Source organism: Bolinopsis microptera, chromosome 1 (assembly GCF_026151205.1).
Source record: "Bolinopsis microptera isolate Bmic1 chromosome 1, MBARI_Bmic_1.0, whole genome shotgun sequence".
NCBI lineage: Eukaryota > Metazoa > Ctenophora > Tentaculata > Lobata > Bolinopsidae > Bolinopsis > Bolinopsis microptera.
Genome location: NC_087072.1, coordinates 16,521,889 through 16,537,751, shown reverse-complemented (window position 1 = coordinate 16,537,751; position 15,863 = coordinate 16,521,889). Strand labels below are relative to the sequence as shown.

Below are 15,863 nucleotides of genomic sequence, written 5' to 3'. Positions count from 1 at the left end.
GAGCGTTTGTAACGGGTACAATTATGGTGTTTGGTGTAAATCTGGAGAATACTTGCCCCCCTATTTTCTTTGTCGGAAAATTAACGACTGTTTGGTGAAGCCAGATTATATTCATATAGATTGCTCAATTAATGAAAATTCTACAACCTGCTTCAATTTACTCACAGAAATGATTGAGCCCCTTTACAATGTGTCCAGGTGTGCTGCCAGATTTAAACTTTCACAAATCAGTACAGCCGTGGAGCCTTTACATTTTTGTGATGATTACATAGATCAAACAAACTGCTCGGACCCTTCAAGAATTGGTGTTATTTGCCCAATAAGAGGCTTCTTGTCGTCCATTGCCAAACAGATTATCTGTAATAGCGGGTCTGGATTTTCTCTTAGTGAACCACCAAAGATCCCTCAAATTTGTGATGATGGACTTGATAAAGCCTGCGTTCAGATCAGTTTGTCTTGCTTTATTCACAAACATTATATGTGCAATGGTGAGGCGAACTGCGAGGACTCCAGTGACGAATTAGATGAACTATGTCATCACATGACCACCAAAAAATTCCATCGGAGGTATTTACTGACAGCATTTCAAGATAAGATTCCATTTCCGCTGAAATGGGTTGGTGATGGGGTCAATGACTGCCTGGATGGTGAAGACGAAGTAGACAATTGGCCTACATGTGGACAGGGAGTTACAGCTCGATATGTTAGATATAACAGTCATTGTAAGGAAGTATTTCTGTGCTATAACATCGACCAACAGTTTATTGAGTTCGCTAACCTATGCGATAAAAAAGAATCTTGTCATAATGAAAACAAAATCTGCTTCTTGTCGAGGGAAACAATCACACCGGTCACTACAGCTCTAAGAGATGAAATCGGCAGAGTGAGGCTTTCCTATTGTCTCAAAGGATTGAACGATGTTGAGTATTTAAAAAATAGTACATGTTCTCCTGAAATCATTTTCAAATCGAAGAACATTTTCGGCAGAAACAAACAAAATTCCGAAATCATGGTGCCAGATGCCATGATCGATTGTAGATACGTTTATGGAGAGCACTATGTTTTTCAAAGTTGTCTTGGTCTATGTAGCAATAACTCACTATGTCCCCCCACCAGACAATTATTATGGAACTCATGCCCAGGACAATTTGAAAACGAAAGAGTGTTTACTCAAGGCAGTAATGGTGAACTTACTTTCTTGCTCAGAGATCACAGGACAGGTGAACTCGGTGATGAACTTTTTCGATGTGAAAATAACAAATGTCTCACATATGATAAAATATGCAACCTGGTTGATGATTGTGGGGATTCTTCGGATGAATCTTCTTGCTTCAACCATTATCAATGTGAAATATCTAAAGAATATCTGCCAATAACGCAAAAGTGTGATGGAATTATTCACTGCTCTGACATGTCAGATGAATGTAATGATATTTGTGGACAGAGACTAATTAGTAGCTATTTTATTCGGATTGTCGCGTGGGTTGTTGGGATTTTAGCGATCCTTTTAAACGGAATATCATTATTCAATAACATTTCAACCATTTCGAAATGCAAATCAGAACCAGCACTGTTGAATAATGGTTTGATCGCTGTGATAAGTTCAGGGGACTTATTAATGGGATTGTATATTACTGTCATCTCCGTCTATGACAGTTACTATGACACAAAATACTGCTTTAAAAAGTTTGAATGGATTTCGAGTGACACTTGTGTTGCTCTTGGTGCCATAAGTACAACAGCTTCACATATTTCGTTGTTTTCCATGACCCTCTTGAGTTTACTTAGGTTGTCAGGGATTAAAAATGATTTTGTGATTCCAAAAAGTGTAACAAAAGCAAGCTTGAAGAAGTTAGCGGGTATGGTTGTCATGATAATAACTGCCTCTCTGGCAATCTCGTTGACGCCTCTTGTGAAAGGCCTGGAAAATTTCTTTGTCAACGGAATAAGGTTTGAAGCATCAAATACTTTATTTCATGGATGTCCTAACAAAAAAGTTCTTCAGTCTATACTGCATGAATACTATGGCAGGATAAAGATGGATGACCTGAAATGGGCACAGATTGACACTTTGGTTAAGCCCATGTTTTCACATGATTATGGCGGAATTTCATACAAGCGCCAGTCATTTTACGGCAACGATGCTGTCTGCTTGTTTAAGTACTTTGTGAGAAAGGATGACCCCCAAGGAATATTTGTTTTTGTTTTACTCTGTTTCAACTTTATATGCTTTGCTGTGATAGGAATTTCGTATAGTGCGATAGTGATAAAAACTAGAAAATCAGCCGAAGGAGTCGCCATGAAAAACACGGACAAAACAGCTAAGAAAATGAACGCTAAACTTCATCGAATAACCATCTGGATTACTCTCACTGATTTTGTGTGTTGGGTACCATTTATTGTAGTCTGCTGCTTTCATTATTTAGATATTTTGGATGCGACAGAATGGTACTCCTTTTTCTCAATCTTAGTCCTTCCAATAAACTCTGTCATAAATCCTATCCTTTATGATCGTTCTTTGGAAACATTCATTTATTCAATATACTCTAACATAAAAACAGGAATGATGAAGCTGTTGTTGCTCATCAAGTTAAGACGATCGAATAAAGTTCAAGACAATTCAAATGCCGATGTAGATCCAGGCATAGAACTACAAGAAATGGAGCCCACTGTTAATAAAATGGTAGTTGGAATTGCTCCTGAACCGAAATGAACTTTTAAAATCATGCAGAACACAAGATTTTTGGAAACATACTCTTTTTAGTGTCCTCAGAAGAATCGATACTGGAGGAATGAGATTGATGCTCTTTAATCTTTATAATATTTTCCGGGAATTATTTCCCGAAAAGTCGTAAGGGTTGCCAGAGTATTATGAGGACAGACTGCGAGTCACCTCATACTGGCTTGTGGGAAGTTTCAAAATTAATAACAGTTGCGCACTATATATTACATACTTTATTGTTCTTTTATTCAAATTTCTGATTGTTTCTGAATAGACTCAGTGAAGACATTTCTACGTCATACTCATATTCTCATATTATTTGTTATATAGTAGTGTTGAAAGTATTAAAACATACTTTATTGTATCAGCGCACCTATCACATTACACATTGTTTCATCCAGAACCGGAAAAATTATAACAAATAATACTTTGGCTTAGTTCCGTGCTCGTGATCATTATCGCCCGTAGCACTCAACAGCCAAGATATTATTGTAATATAGACCATCAGTATCACATTGCAGTGCCCTCTAAGAAAATAAAAACTAACTGTCATAACTTCATAATAAACCACTCGTACTGCACAGTTTATTGAGACTCACCTACGCTTTGGTATCATGACTATTGATCTGCCGGAAAATATTTTAAAAATGCATTGACGATTAAACTATTTCATCTCAATTGTCATCGCTAAAACTTGGTAATACTTTTTGGGTTTTAAAATTTGTTTGCATTGTTTGAAAAACAAAGTTTTTAGGAGATATTGTTGTTTGAAAGACTTTTCCGTTTGTTCATTTCAATTTTTTGCTTTTATTTAAGATCTCTTGTGTTTACAACAAGTTTTAAAAGGATCGCTGTTTAATATGATAGCATACACATTGAACATTAATTTAAGGTAAAGTTAAAGGAAGGCACATCGGAGTGAATGGCCATGAACTGAACTGAAATAATGTTATAATGTTATAGTTGATCAGTTGAGTTGATTACTGAATCGAGGTAAATGATGCTTTTCTCTATGAAATAAAATTTTATAATCCTTCAACTACTGTGTTTCATTTAGGTATTGAAACTTTTAAACTTGATTTTGAATTTAATCCTAGCCAAAACTCCTGGAAAATTATGGTCATCTTGCCAGACTCTTGGTAATTCTTCTTCTATTTGAGTATTTGAATTCCCCTCAACGTGGAGTAGAGGTGAGTGAACTTTTTTAAAGATTGAAAACCAAGACTTCCTCAACAATCAACATTGACTATCAAAAAGAGTGGAAACCTTCTTATTTTTCACCTCCTTATCATTGTCTTGAATAAAATTCTGTAATACATATTTTTATACAAAAATAATTCACCAAATTATGCCACAAAAACTGATTTTTGGCAAATTTTAACATTTTTTCCGTGACTGATGTTTTTGAAAGTGCCCTATTATTATATGACGTATTCGATTACAATATAATGGCAATATAATCCTAATAATGGTAATATCATAATAATGGTAATATCCTAATAATGGTAATATCCTAATATATAATATGGGGTAAGGGGAACCCTACAGACCAGGGACAAAAGGAAATCGCGGCATGTACGGATTCGCGATTTTCCCCACTATTTGCGACAAATTTTATGTATAGTTTAATATACCGCGAAATGTAATTCGCGGTATCGCGATTTTTGGCCAAAATCGCCGCGAAATCCTTTTGTCCCTGCTACAGACTCTCTTTGGAGCAGCACTGTTTGTGGCACAGCAGTAAATACTCCTTTTCTAGTACTCTCAGCTGGGGGAAACAACACTGTCCAATGTGCAGGGCATGTTAACACGAACGTGAAAAGGTTAACAAACCATGTCTTGGAAACCATCAATTATTGATGCAGTAGGTGGTACGTGATTCTGATCCGGCAGTAAGGTGGAACATGTGTTTTCCTTTGAGTTTGTGCTCCAGTTGAACATATATCCAAAGTTAGGGTAGGACGCTGAAACTCGTGGCAAAGAAAAGATTTTTTACGGGCTGCACACAACCAAATGTGGTACACCATGTACGGAATCCATAAACGATTATGGTAGGTTATTCTGCATAAACCAGATTCTTTCCAGAAAATCAAGCTTCTTTTCAAACTTTGTCGCAAGTATAATTAATGGAATTATTGAAATTATAGCGTATTGAGTAGTATATATAATTATAGTTAATTATACAATGAAACATAACGAAAACGTTGCTTAATATGTGGCTTACAGTAATACAGTAATCCGGCAACGATCCAGTAACTTCAATTATGCAATATCTACCGCTACCAGCATACGAGGTCACTCTTTTGGAATGACATCAATCTATTGTTTAACTCTTTGGATCTTCTTTAGCCAGAAACCTTGCTTTATAGGAAACTAGAAAACCCGTGGTCACAGGGAGTAAGCTAAAAGTATTTTTTGTTAGTAAGTTTAAATCGCGTCAAAATATCCTACACAACCGAAGATACAGCCGATTAAAATGTTGCTCGCACTAAACACAACGTAATATCAACAAAACCGATAAATATACCGTTTTAACAATCTTTGCACGTGCACGTGCGCTGCGTGTAACAACCCTCGTTACCATGATTACTTAATACTTTAATACTTTTCAACCTTTTGCTTTTTACCGAGTTTGCACGTGGGCGGTCGTACATACAGACATACAGAAAGAATTCTCTGAATTATAGTAGAGAAGACTAGAAAGCCCGTGGTCACAGGGAGGAAGCTAATAGTATTCTTAATCTTTGGTAGTCAGTTTTTATAGCATCAACAAATATTTGTAGGTTTACAACCTACCAAAACGCGCGCCGAGTTGGACTCGTCGACGGTCCTGTATATGGAACAAATATTTTACGAGTATCACCCGTTAAACAAATATCCATCACAACCGAAGATACAGCCGAATAAAATGTAGCTCGCACTGAACACAACGAACTTACTACAAAACCGATCAAAATGCCACTCTCAAATCTTTGCACGTGCACTTGCGCGTTTGAATATCGTTACCATGGTTACTATCCAAATTCCTATTTCTCTGAATCTAATTTGCACGTGGGCGGTCGTACATACAGACAAAAACAATTCTCTGAATTATAAGATAATAGAGACTAGAAAACCCGTGGTCACAGGGAGGAAACTAATAGTATTTTTTGTTAATCATAATGAGTTTAAATCGCGTCAAAATATCCTACACAACCGAAGATACAGCCGATTAAAATGTTGCTCGCACTAAATACAACGTAATATCAACAAAACCGATAAAAATGCCGTTTTAACAATCTTTGCACGTGCACGTGCGTGTAACGAAACCGTTACCATGGTTACTTTTCAACCTTTTGCTTTTTGCCGAATTTGCACGTGGGCGGTCGTACATACAGACAACAAAAAGAATCTTTTGAATTATAATAGAGATTCTTTGAATTATAATATAGAAGAGCGATGACCCGGCGCAAATAGATGTATTCTCAATACCACAGTACCCAGAATTGAACGGTGTCAAACTATGAGTATGGTTGTAGGTTTACAACCTACCAGGACGCGCGCCGAGTTGGACTCGTCGACGGTCCTGTATGGAACAGATATTTTACGAGTAAGTATCACCCGTTAATCAGTATGGGTGTAACTATAGAACATATTAGTATCAACAGTATGAGTAACGGGTTGGCAATTATCAGCTATCAGCTACAAGCAAATCAAGGTAATGATCTTAATACTTTAATAGGAAACTGGGATTTTCTTAATGTGGCCAAACTTGAGAATCTGAGATGAGCAAGGCAAGCGCGTGACAATCGTTGTAACCATTACTATCTCGTACGTATGAGTACTGAGTAGGTTCACCCTAATCCTTACCCGAATCCTTACCCTAATACCCCGAACCACACTGCTGCCATGGGCCCGACCATGTGCCAACTGTCCGTTAAAGTGAGATAATTATCAAATTCTTAACTCAGAAATCTTCACTACAAAACAATTCAATTTAGAGTCATTCTCACTTTGTCTTTGATGGCACTTTCCCTAAAAGATTGGACAGCACCATCTTACTTCCTAATAGCACTCACACACTGTTCTTCTTTCAATATGAGCTTTGTTTATCTCAAGTGGCACCTCTCTGACTATTGAAGCAGAGACCTTCGTCACCGAAACCAAAAAGACTATCATAAAGTCATAATAGAATCTGTCTTGGACGAAGGGACACGCAGGGCGCTGTGGTCAGAATATAACTTTTTTACCATAAAGACGTTGCCGATGTTATTGTTATGCTCATGTTATGCGCATAATATTTGTGGGCAGACCATACCTATTGTTACCGAGCACCAACAACCCTCGCTCTAACAGAGTACCTGATAATGATCTAGTTTTTAATACTACTAAAATAATAGAATCTGTCCCTGTCTACTAAAAATAGCGTCCCTTTTTCGGGGCCCCCATATTATCAGCTCAGCAGCTATTGTCCAACATTGCGGGACCATCATTACTCGTTACTCCTACTCGTCCTAGGAGAGGTAGTATCAGAGGAGAGCAGGGGTCTGGAGCCAGGGACCCAGTTTAAGCACCAGTTTTGTCGTTTACAGAGTTGTTTATGTGGCTCCGCATATTGTCCCCCATTTGGGAAAGTTTCCCTAGCGTTCTCTACCTTAGTGTACTCCGCAGCTGTAGTGTACCATTTCTATAGCGTCGTTAAATGCGTGACATTAATCTTGATCGTATAGATAAATTGCTAAACGATATTTTTACAGAATGAGATTCAAGTTAGTCATATTTGTGGTCTTGCTTGTGGGATGTAATGAAATTAATACAGGTGATGTTTCCACGCATATCGTGTTGGGAGATGCTCACAAGAATCAAAGTGGGAAAGCTTCTCGGGTAATATTCCAAAGGAGCAGGATAAAACTTGGAGAATATCAGAAAGATCGGACAGTCTGGTAATTTCATGCAACAATGTTGAAGTTGCGGAGTATAAATTCTCCGATGGTACCCTGGAAGAGTGTGCTGCTCAGTGGGGTCTGGATGCAGTTAGGATCAAATTTCCAAATGCTCATACAGCTTCTGTTAGTTACGCTGTCGAACCGAAAATTGATACCGGTAAGCTCTTGATTTGAAAGATTTACACAATCATATGTAAATATACACTATCCCTAAAAGCCTAAATAAGCCATGACAACCCAACCCATGACCCCTTTTTAATCCTAACATAAGTAATAACTCCCCTCGCCCCCTCGCCCCCCCCCCCCCCCCCCCCCCCCCCCATTCCTTCAATTACTATTTATCACTTAACTCAGATATAAATTGACGATTATCAGATCTATAATCCTGGAGAATTTTGAATTAAGAACGTTTTTTAGAGAGGCTGGGCCTGGGTTAGCATGTGGATGCTTTGATCACTACCTCTGGGGCATGGCAGTCCTATGGGAGGATGCCGGAGGAATCAGAATGTGTAATATTGGATGGTAAGTGTTGTAAGATGTGTCGTGTATGAACGCTTAAGGGGACATACACCAAAACCTTTTTTGGGACCTGCGATTTGACTTCATATTATGAAAGTACTAGAAAACCCGTGGTCACAGGGAGGAAGCTAATAGTATTCTTTGGTAGTCAGTTTTTATCGCACCAAAAATTATCCGTCACAACCGAAGATACAGCCGATGAAATGTAGCTCGCACTGAACACAAAGAAATTACCACAAAACCGATTAAAATTTCGCTCGCAAATCTTTGCACGTGCACGTGCGTGTAGCAATGCTTGTTACCATGGTTACTATGCAACTTCCTATTTCTCGTCTAATTTGTACGTGGGCAGTCGTACAGACAGACAGACATTCAACAGAAATAATTCTTTGAATTATAATATAGACTAGAAAGCCCGTGGACACAGGGAGGAAGCTAATAGTATTCTTTGGTAGTCAGTTTTTATCGCATCAAAAAATACTAAAAATACTTTAGCACAATAATAATTGTAACTGCAGTTTTACAGAACTCTAAGTCTAAATGCTTAATGAACAGAGGTTCCATCCGTATTCACACTCAGAATTGAGTTTAGTCGTTTTCCAATACGAGATTGGGGACGGGTTCTATAAACAAAAAAACAAACAAGACTCGTATCATGGCTATAGGTATAAAAACTTGAGAGCTTTTAGAATGTTTGTGGGAGCGATCGATAGGCCATGATTGAGTTCTTAGATAACGTAAGAATAACCGTAGAAGAATCAGAAGAACCATTTAATTCGAATAAATTTCAAAATTGAATTTTCATAATAACAACATCTTCATAATCAAGTTATGGCATTCAATTTCAATGTATATTCTTAGCTTTAATACAGCTGCGCAAATGTTCAAACGTATTTCCAAAAGACACTGAATTATGCTCCGTATCATAAAAGACATTTTCACTGAACCGGACTGACTTATTTCCGACGTCAACAATACTAGCCTCCTTAACCAGTTTTTCCGGGATCTGAGATTCTTCAGAATCAACCGAAACAATGTCAAGTTCATTAAACTCGTCAACTTTAAGAGAGTCGGTCTCCTCAGGAGGTGGGCTGACTGGTTCCTCCACGTACCCAGAGTCGGGGGTGGAAGAGGAAGGAGAGAAGTAGTTATCTATTCTAACAGGATAGTAGAGTGGCTCCTCTGGTGATGTTTTGAGGGACTTTTTCTTCCGGCGTTTTCTCCGGTTACAAGGCTGTTTAGGCTCTGCTAATTTAGAGATTCTGTATTGGTGATAGTATTCGTCTTCTTTTGACTTGGTACTTAATTTTATTCCTGGTTTGAGTTCCTCGGGTGATTTTACGGACGGTCGGGTTATGTTATCAATACCCCTAGGAGCAGGTGCAGTGACAGTTGAGTTGGAAACAACCTTGTTAGGTTCTAACGTGACGTCGCGTGTTTTGATGGTGACGTCGCGTGATTTTATTGCGACGTCGCGAGATTTAATGGTGACGTCGCGTGTTTTTTTCGGAACGTCACGCGATTTTACCGGTGATTCGTCACGTGATTGTCCCATAATATCACGCGATGTTATCGTGTTTCTCAGCTCCTGTATTTTCTTAACTCTCTCAAGTTGAAGTCTAGGACTAAATTGACGAGGTCTTGGACTGCTCACCTTCTCTTGAATCTTCTTAGATAACTGTTTACGGTGGAAATCGTGAATAACTTCTTCCTTGTAACACGTGAGTGGACGAGCTCTTGCCTCAGAATGAGAAGGAAGTTTTGGACTGCCAAGTTTCTTTTTATCAATCCAAGATTTGTATGCATGATGAACTTTGTCCGATCGTTTTGCGTCGGCATATTTCTTTATCTCCTCGTCCAGTAATTTTTTGTGCTCCAAGACCCACCTTCTTCTCGTCGACTCTTCTTCTCGCTTCTTCTCATACCACATCACATTTTCGAGATACTTTGAGCACTCGGAATGCCCCCATACCTGAAAATGAATTTGTTAGCATGGTACGAAGAAATAGAATAATTTGAGTGCTATTAACGCTCCTTTAGCATGAGCTTTAAATTATTATTGAGATTAAAGGAGTGTCTATCCCTAATAGTGCAAACATTCATGGAGCAAATTCGTGATAAACTTGACCACTATCATTAATACTGCATGGTTTAAGAATGACCACGCTCGAGCTGCGGTGAAGCTAGCGAGCTGGCTGGACAATTACGCGCGCGCGGCGCAATTTTGTCACAGAAAATGTTTTTATGAAAAAGTTATTACAAATTTGCAGTAAGTCGCTCGCGTGCTCCGTAAAACGAAGTTCTCCGCCCACATGCTCTTAAATCGCTGCGGTGGTTTCATCATCATTAGACATTATCACTATTGTGTTGATTTATTGGCGTGAGCAGGATTGCATGCTGGATGTCAGGTAATATGCTACACCCGAACCTTTGCGACATCAATTGGCTGGAGTCCACGCTTATCCGTACAAGCGACTCTCGCTCCGTTCTTTACGAGAGTAGAGAGACACTTGAGGTTGTTCGCTGAGACAGCTTGGTGCACACTGGTTATGCCCATTTCGTTTGCTCTGAAACACGTGAAGTGGTAAATTTCGAGTATGTATCATGAGTGGGCGAAAACGAGATACTGACCCTAGTTATTAGGTTGCAAAATCCGAATTATAAAATCTTTGTACTTCGGAGAAGCCGGAAGCGGTTAAATAAAATTCTTTAGAAAATTTCTAATGACATGTAAAAGTTGATCCGAGCCTAAATATGGCGAAATTGAAAGGTTTTTGTACCATAATTTAATGTCAATTGCTCTGCATGGAAATAGCTTAACTAAATATAGAGACTCATGCTGAATGGCATTTCTGTAAACAGAACACGAACTTAATAATGTTTTTCCTTTCACAAGGGTTCACTCAGTAGTACCTATACTGCTGTACATCTCATACGTATCAAATCAAATTAATTTGGAACTACAATTAGTATATGGTGGTTCAACAATTTGTCATATTGTTGTTTGGACAGTGTGGTGTGAGAAAGGAATTATAGGGATCAGGAAGAAGTAGAATAACATGCCATGATACCGCCACTTCTCACTAATTAATAACAACTTGATTTATTAATAAGAACCGATCAGTTTTTGGTAAAGAATTTACTCATTAAACAGAAGTTTCATTGTTTCCATGACAACCGAGATTCATACATTTTTCTGAGAAGAGATGTGACCCATATTTTAGGGAATCAGTATGAACACAATTCACTTTCACAAACCTATTAACATCTGCTCCTTCATTGAGAAGGAAGGTAACACAGTCCAATGCGTCAGTCTCAGGTTTAGCTCTGCTCGCTAAATGGAGTGGGGTCCAACCTGAACAATAAGGGGACTTTAAAATCAACGTGTCGTGCAGAACCTTTGTTTTGTAATGTAATCTAATAAGTTGGAAATTCTGTAATTTGATACTTTTAAAGAGGTTTATGACAACAGGTACTCAACCTGAGATATATGCAGGGACCGTATCACCCATGACTGGCAGCTTATCAGGAGAATATTCATTTAACAAATTGTAGAATGAATTTAAGATTTGTTTAATTAATGAAAGTAATTCAACCGGATATTATCCAACTATCAGTAATTAAAGTAAAATAAGCTAGAGATAAGTTCTAACCCGTTTCACTTGTTATATCCACATCAATCTTGAGGTTGTCAATAAGGAACTGCAAACAGTTCAGCTTGGCGTTCATAGCCGCCATGTGGAGAGCACTCCAACCCTGGAATATTCTCAGTTTACTAAAAAGTAAATTATTCTTTCTAAGCTAGCTATACACATCACACAGATACATGTTACGATATGTTAGATCTTTCTTCGATACCACATATTGTGTCGTAGAATCTCGAGTTTACTAAAAAGTAAATTATTCTTTCTAAGCTAGCTATACACATCACACAGATACATGTTACGATATGTTAGATCTTTCTTCGATACCACATATTGTGTCGTAGAATCTCGATATATACTAATGGTAAAATTGTTAGTCTCAAAGTTAACGACGGCAGTCGGCAGATATCCGTGCAAATCAGGTAGTTTCAATGCGAATTGAATAACTATTTAACTCATGAACTTTATTATGTTGAGTTAAAACAATGTGGTCAAAATTAAATCTTTGGATTCGAGGGAGATTACTTATCGACATAATATTGTGTGTATGATGGAAACTTATATCGTAAATCGCTGTGAAATCTCTCGGCGACTGTTTTGTGCATAATTCTCTTTGTGTAGGATTTACTTTGACCTTCCATCCATTAAATATCACCATTAATGGAACATCAGCGCAGCAACCTGTATTCTCTAATCGGGAATTTGTCTGGGAATTGAGCTCTACAATCTGAAATTAATGTACACTATCCTGGTTCCCTTATTCCTGACAATCTATTTAATGCGAGAGCCTTGCACAGAGCACAGCACGGTGGAGCATGTTATATAATGGTTGCCATGACAACTAAGTTGCACGAATATCACAGGGCACAGCAGGAACCAATGATAAGGCCGGGATTATGTCACGTGACTAGTTGTTGTAATCGAGTTATTAGACTTTTCGCTGCGATCTGGCACCGAGAAAATAAACTTAGACCGGGTGACATCTACAAGAAAATAGAATTGTTGTAGTTAGTAGAGATAGATAAAGTTTCATATCTCTGTGACTACAGAAGTAGAGAGGAAGATGTCCAGGTTTGTAGTGGGGTAACAGCACCAGGACGACGCTAATAAATTAGAGGGCTCTATTATACCAGTACGGGTGTGAAGGCGGTAATATTCTGAATTATTATCCGATATCACCTAGGCAATATAAAGGTCAATGTTGAGGCTGAAGGTTCCTGACGGTCAAGGTTCAAGTGTTTAGCGCAGTTCAACACGACTGTGTTTACAAAAAACAAACTTGACCAGGTCGACACAAACATAAGAGAAATGTCGGACAACTCTAGAATATAGTATCATGTCAAAAAATCAAGCATCATGTTGCAACGTTAATGAGCGCTACTTAGGATTGTCGAATGATAAAAGAGTCATCAAATCGCATTCTATGATCTGTCTAAAAGTTTAATGGTGGTCATGCGATTGATAAGTAGAGCTAAGCCGCACTTTGTATCATTAATCAGTATTTTGAACAGTATTCAAGCTTCGAATGAAGGCTTGGATTGGAATCTTATACACAGTGTGAATTACAAATAGGGGCTGAATGTTGAACTCTCTGGACTTCTTAGCCGTCAGTTAAACTTTCGCGGACCCCCACAAACTTTCAACATGTAAGCGACATACCGAGTGCACAAAAAATGAACGTTTTCTTAGTTATTGTGTGACAGCTAAACTTCCTTCATTTCTGACACGTCACTCTAAATACTTCTTACACCAGGACAATTTAATTATCCCTCCAGATAATAAAACATGCAATATCACGACCTCCACTGGTCTCCTAGGGTTGTACACACTTCTGAGACACGGTCCAGTAATGAATGTCACAAGATGAACAGGCGAACTATGAAAATCTCGTTAGAATTAGAATAAATATTGTACTTGTTTATTGTTTAATAACTTAGTTATATACACTTGAATAATGGCATGCACTTGAAGGCTCAACAAGTTTGCAATTCAACTTGAAAGTATTTGAATTATTTAACTTATTTGCGTTAGATAATCACAACAAAGTCTAAGAGGTTCAGAGGAAATCACATACTCGAATAGGTTTTAATGTTGATAACGTGCTTGATAACATCGCATATTTACCTCTCAAATTAAATTACAAATGGAACATTTTTAAGAACTTACTGGCCATAGCTTTATTAACATAATACAAACTGAACAAATTAAAATAAATGACCTCATTAAAATAGATCACCTCATTGTTAACAAATTAAAATAGATTACCTCATTGTTAACAAATGTTGGGTCTGCACCCTTTTCCACGCAGAGTTGAAGCCACTGTAAGTCTCCCACTGCGCAGGCAATCAGTAGGTGTTTCCCCATGTAGCATCTCACGTTACCATGACAACTCTATCATCCTACGATTAATGTAACATCGTTATCATATATAACTTCAACCCTCTGTCAGTCTTATATTTTACAGGGACTTCTGAACAGCTTTCCAGGTTCACAGTTTTGAGGTGACAGCAGATTTGAAATAGTAAGTTTTGATAAATAGTACTAAATTCGAACAGCAAATCGCTAACAATATCTATAAGAAATGAGTGATAAAATATGCTACAAATTTTGTTGTGGCTAAATTGCATCGATCATGTTCAGTTACATTTGGTGGTTTTAACTCGTAGGTGGGTCAAAACAAGTGCTTGTCTTTCTCAATTTGAAGCATACTTAACAAAAAACGTGTCCTTTTAAATCCTACTCCGACATTCTGCTTACCTTAATCCAACGTTGGTTTTTGAAACGTTAAATGATGTTATGTTATTCAGGAAACTCAATATGGTATCTCTGTAAAGTTTTTTTCTCTGATCCTATCAACTAGACAGCACATTTTTTGGAAATAAAATGAAAGTAAAAATAATGTGGTTACAGTTTCTTCGTGTGGAAGTAAAAAGGTAAATGTGAGATTAATGTGTTATATTTGCAAAATATCGGAATTGCTAACCGACTGACTTACAGAGATAGGCCACTGATGAGCCGGGTCGCCGTCGTAGTCTTACAATGACCGTGGTTATAGGGCCCTCAACAGGTTATAGGGCCCTCAGCAGGTTATAGGGCCCTCAGCAGGTTATAGGGCCCTCAACAGGTTATAGGGCCCTCAGCAGGTTATAGGGCCCTCAGCAGGTTATAGGGTCCTCCAGCAGGTTATAGGGTCCTCAGCAGGTTATAGGGCTCTCAGCAGGTTATAGGGCCGTCAGCAGGTTATAGGGCCCTCAGCAGGTTATAGGGCCCCAGGCAGGTATAGGGGCCCCTCAGCAGGTTTAGGGCCCTCAGCAGTTTTAATAGGGCCGTCAGCAGGTCTAGGCCGTCAGCAGGTTATAGGGGCCCTCAAGCAGGTTATAGGGTCCTCAGCAGGTTATAGGGCTCTCAGCAGGTTAAAGGGCCGTCAGCAGGTTATAGGGTCCTCACCAGGTTATAGGGTCCTCACCAGGTTATAGGGTCCTTAGCAGGTTATAGGGCCGTCAGCAGGTTATAGGGCTCTCTGCAGGTTTATAGGGCACGTCAGCAGTTATAGGGCACTCACCAGTTTATATGGCGCTCCAGCATGTTTATAGGGCCGGCCAGCAGTTTATAGGGCCGTCAGCAGTTTATAGGGCTCTCACGAGGTTAATAGGGCTCCAGCAGTAATCGGGCCGTCAGCAGGTTTTTATAGGCCCTCAGAGCAGGTTATAGGCTGTCAGCAGGCTATAGGGTCCCTCGAGCTAGGTTATAGGGCTCGCACAGGTATAGAGCGCTCAGCAGGTTATAGGGCCGTCAAGCAGGTTTATATGGGCTGTTTACGCAAGCTATAGGGTCCTCAGCAAGTATAGGCGCCAGCAGGTATAGGACTCAGCAGGTTATAGGCTCTCAGCAGGTTTTAGGGTCCTCAGCAGGTTATTGGGCGCTCGCAGTTATAGCCGTCCAGCAGGTTATAGGGCCGTCAGCATGTCAATCGGGCCGTGAGCAGGTTGTAGGGTCCTCAGCAGGTTATAGGGCCGTCAGCAGGTTATAAGGCGTCAGCAGGTTATAGGGCTC

At 39.0% G+C, this 15,863-nt stretch overlaps 1 protein-coding gene across 1 annotated transcript; it reads right to left on the bottom strand.

Moving 5' to 3' along the window:
- Positions 1-8,936: 8,936 nt before the first annotated feature.
- LOC134814953 (synphilin-1-like) lies at positions 8,937-14,224 on the bottom strand. Its single transcript, XM_063823323.1, has 5 exons — positions 14,076-14,224; positions 11,820-11,922; positions 11,425-11,521; positions 10,595-10,733; positions 8,937-10,138 (listed from the first exon to the last, which is right to left on the bottom strand). Exons 1-5 carry the CDS (start codon positions 14,172-14,174, stop codon positions 9,011-9,013), a joined length of 1,566 nt encoding a protein of 521 aa, XP_063679393.1. The 5' UTR covers positions 14,175-14,224; the 3' UTR covers positions 8,937-9,010.
- Positions 14,225-15,863: the final 1,639 nt, after the last annotated feature.

Coding starts and splice junctions, on each gene's coding strand:
- LOC134814953 (XM_063823323.1), bottom strand. CDS start 14,174: ATGGGGAAACACCTACTGATTGCCTGCGCAGTGGGAGACTTACAGTGG. Junction 11,522..11,819: donor GGATATAACAAGTGAAACGG/GTTAGAACTTAT, acceptor CTTATTGTTCAG/GTTGGACCCCACTCCATTTA. Junction 10,734..11,424: donor GAAGGAGCAGATGTTAATAG/GTTTGTGAAAGT, acceptor CACGTGTTTCAG/AGCAAACGAAATGGGCATAA.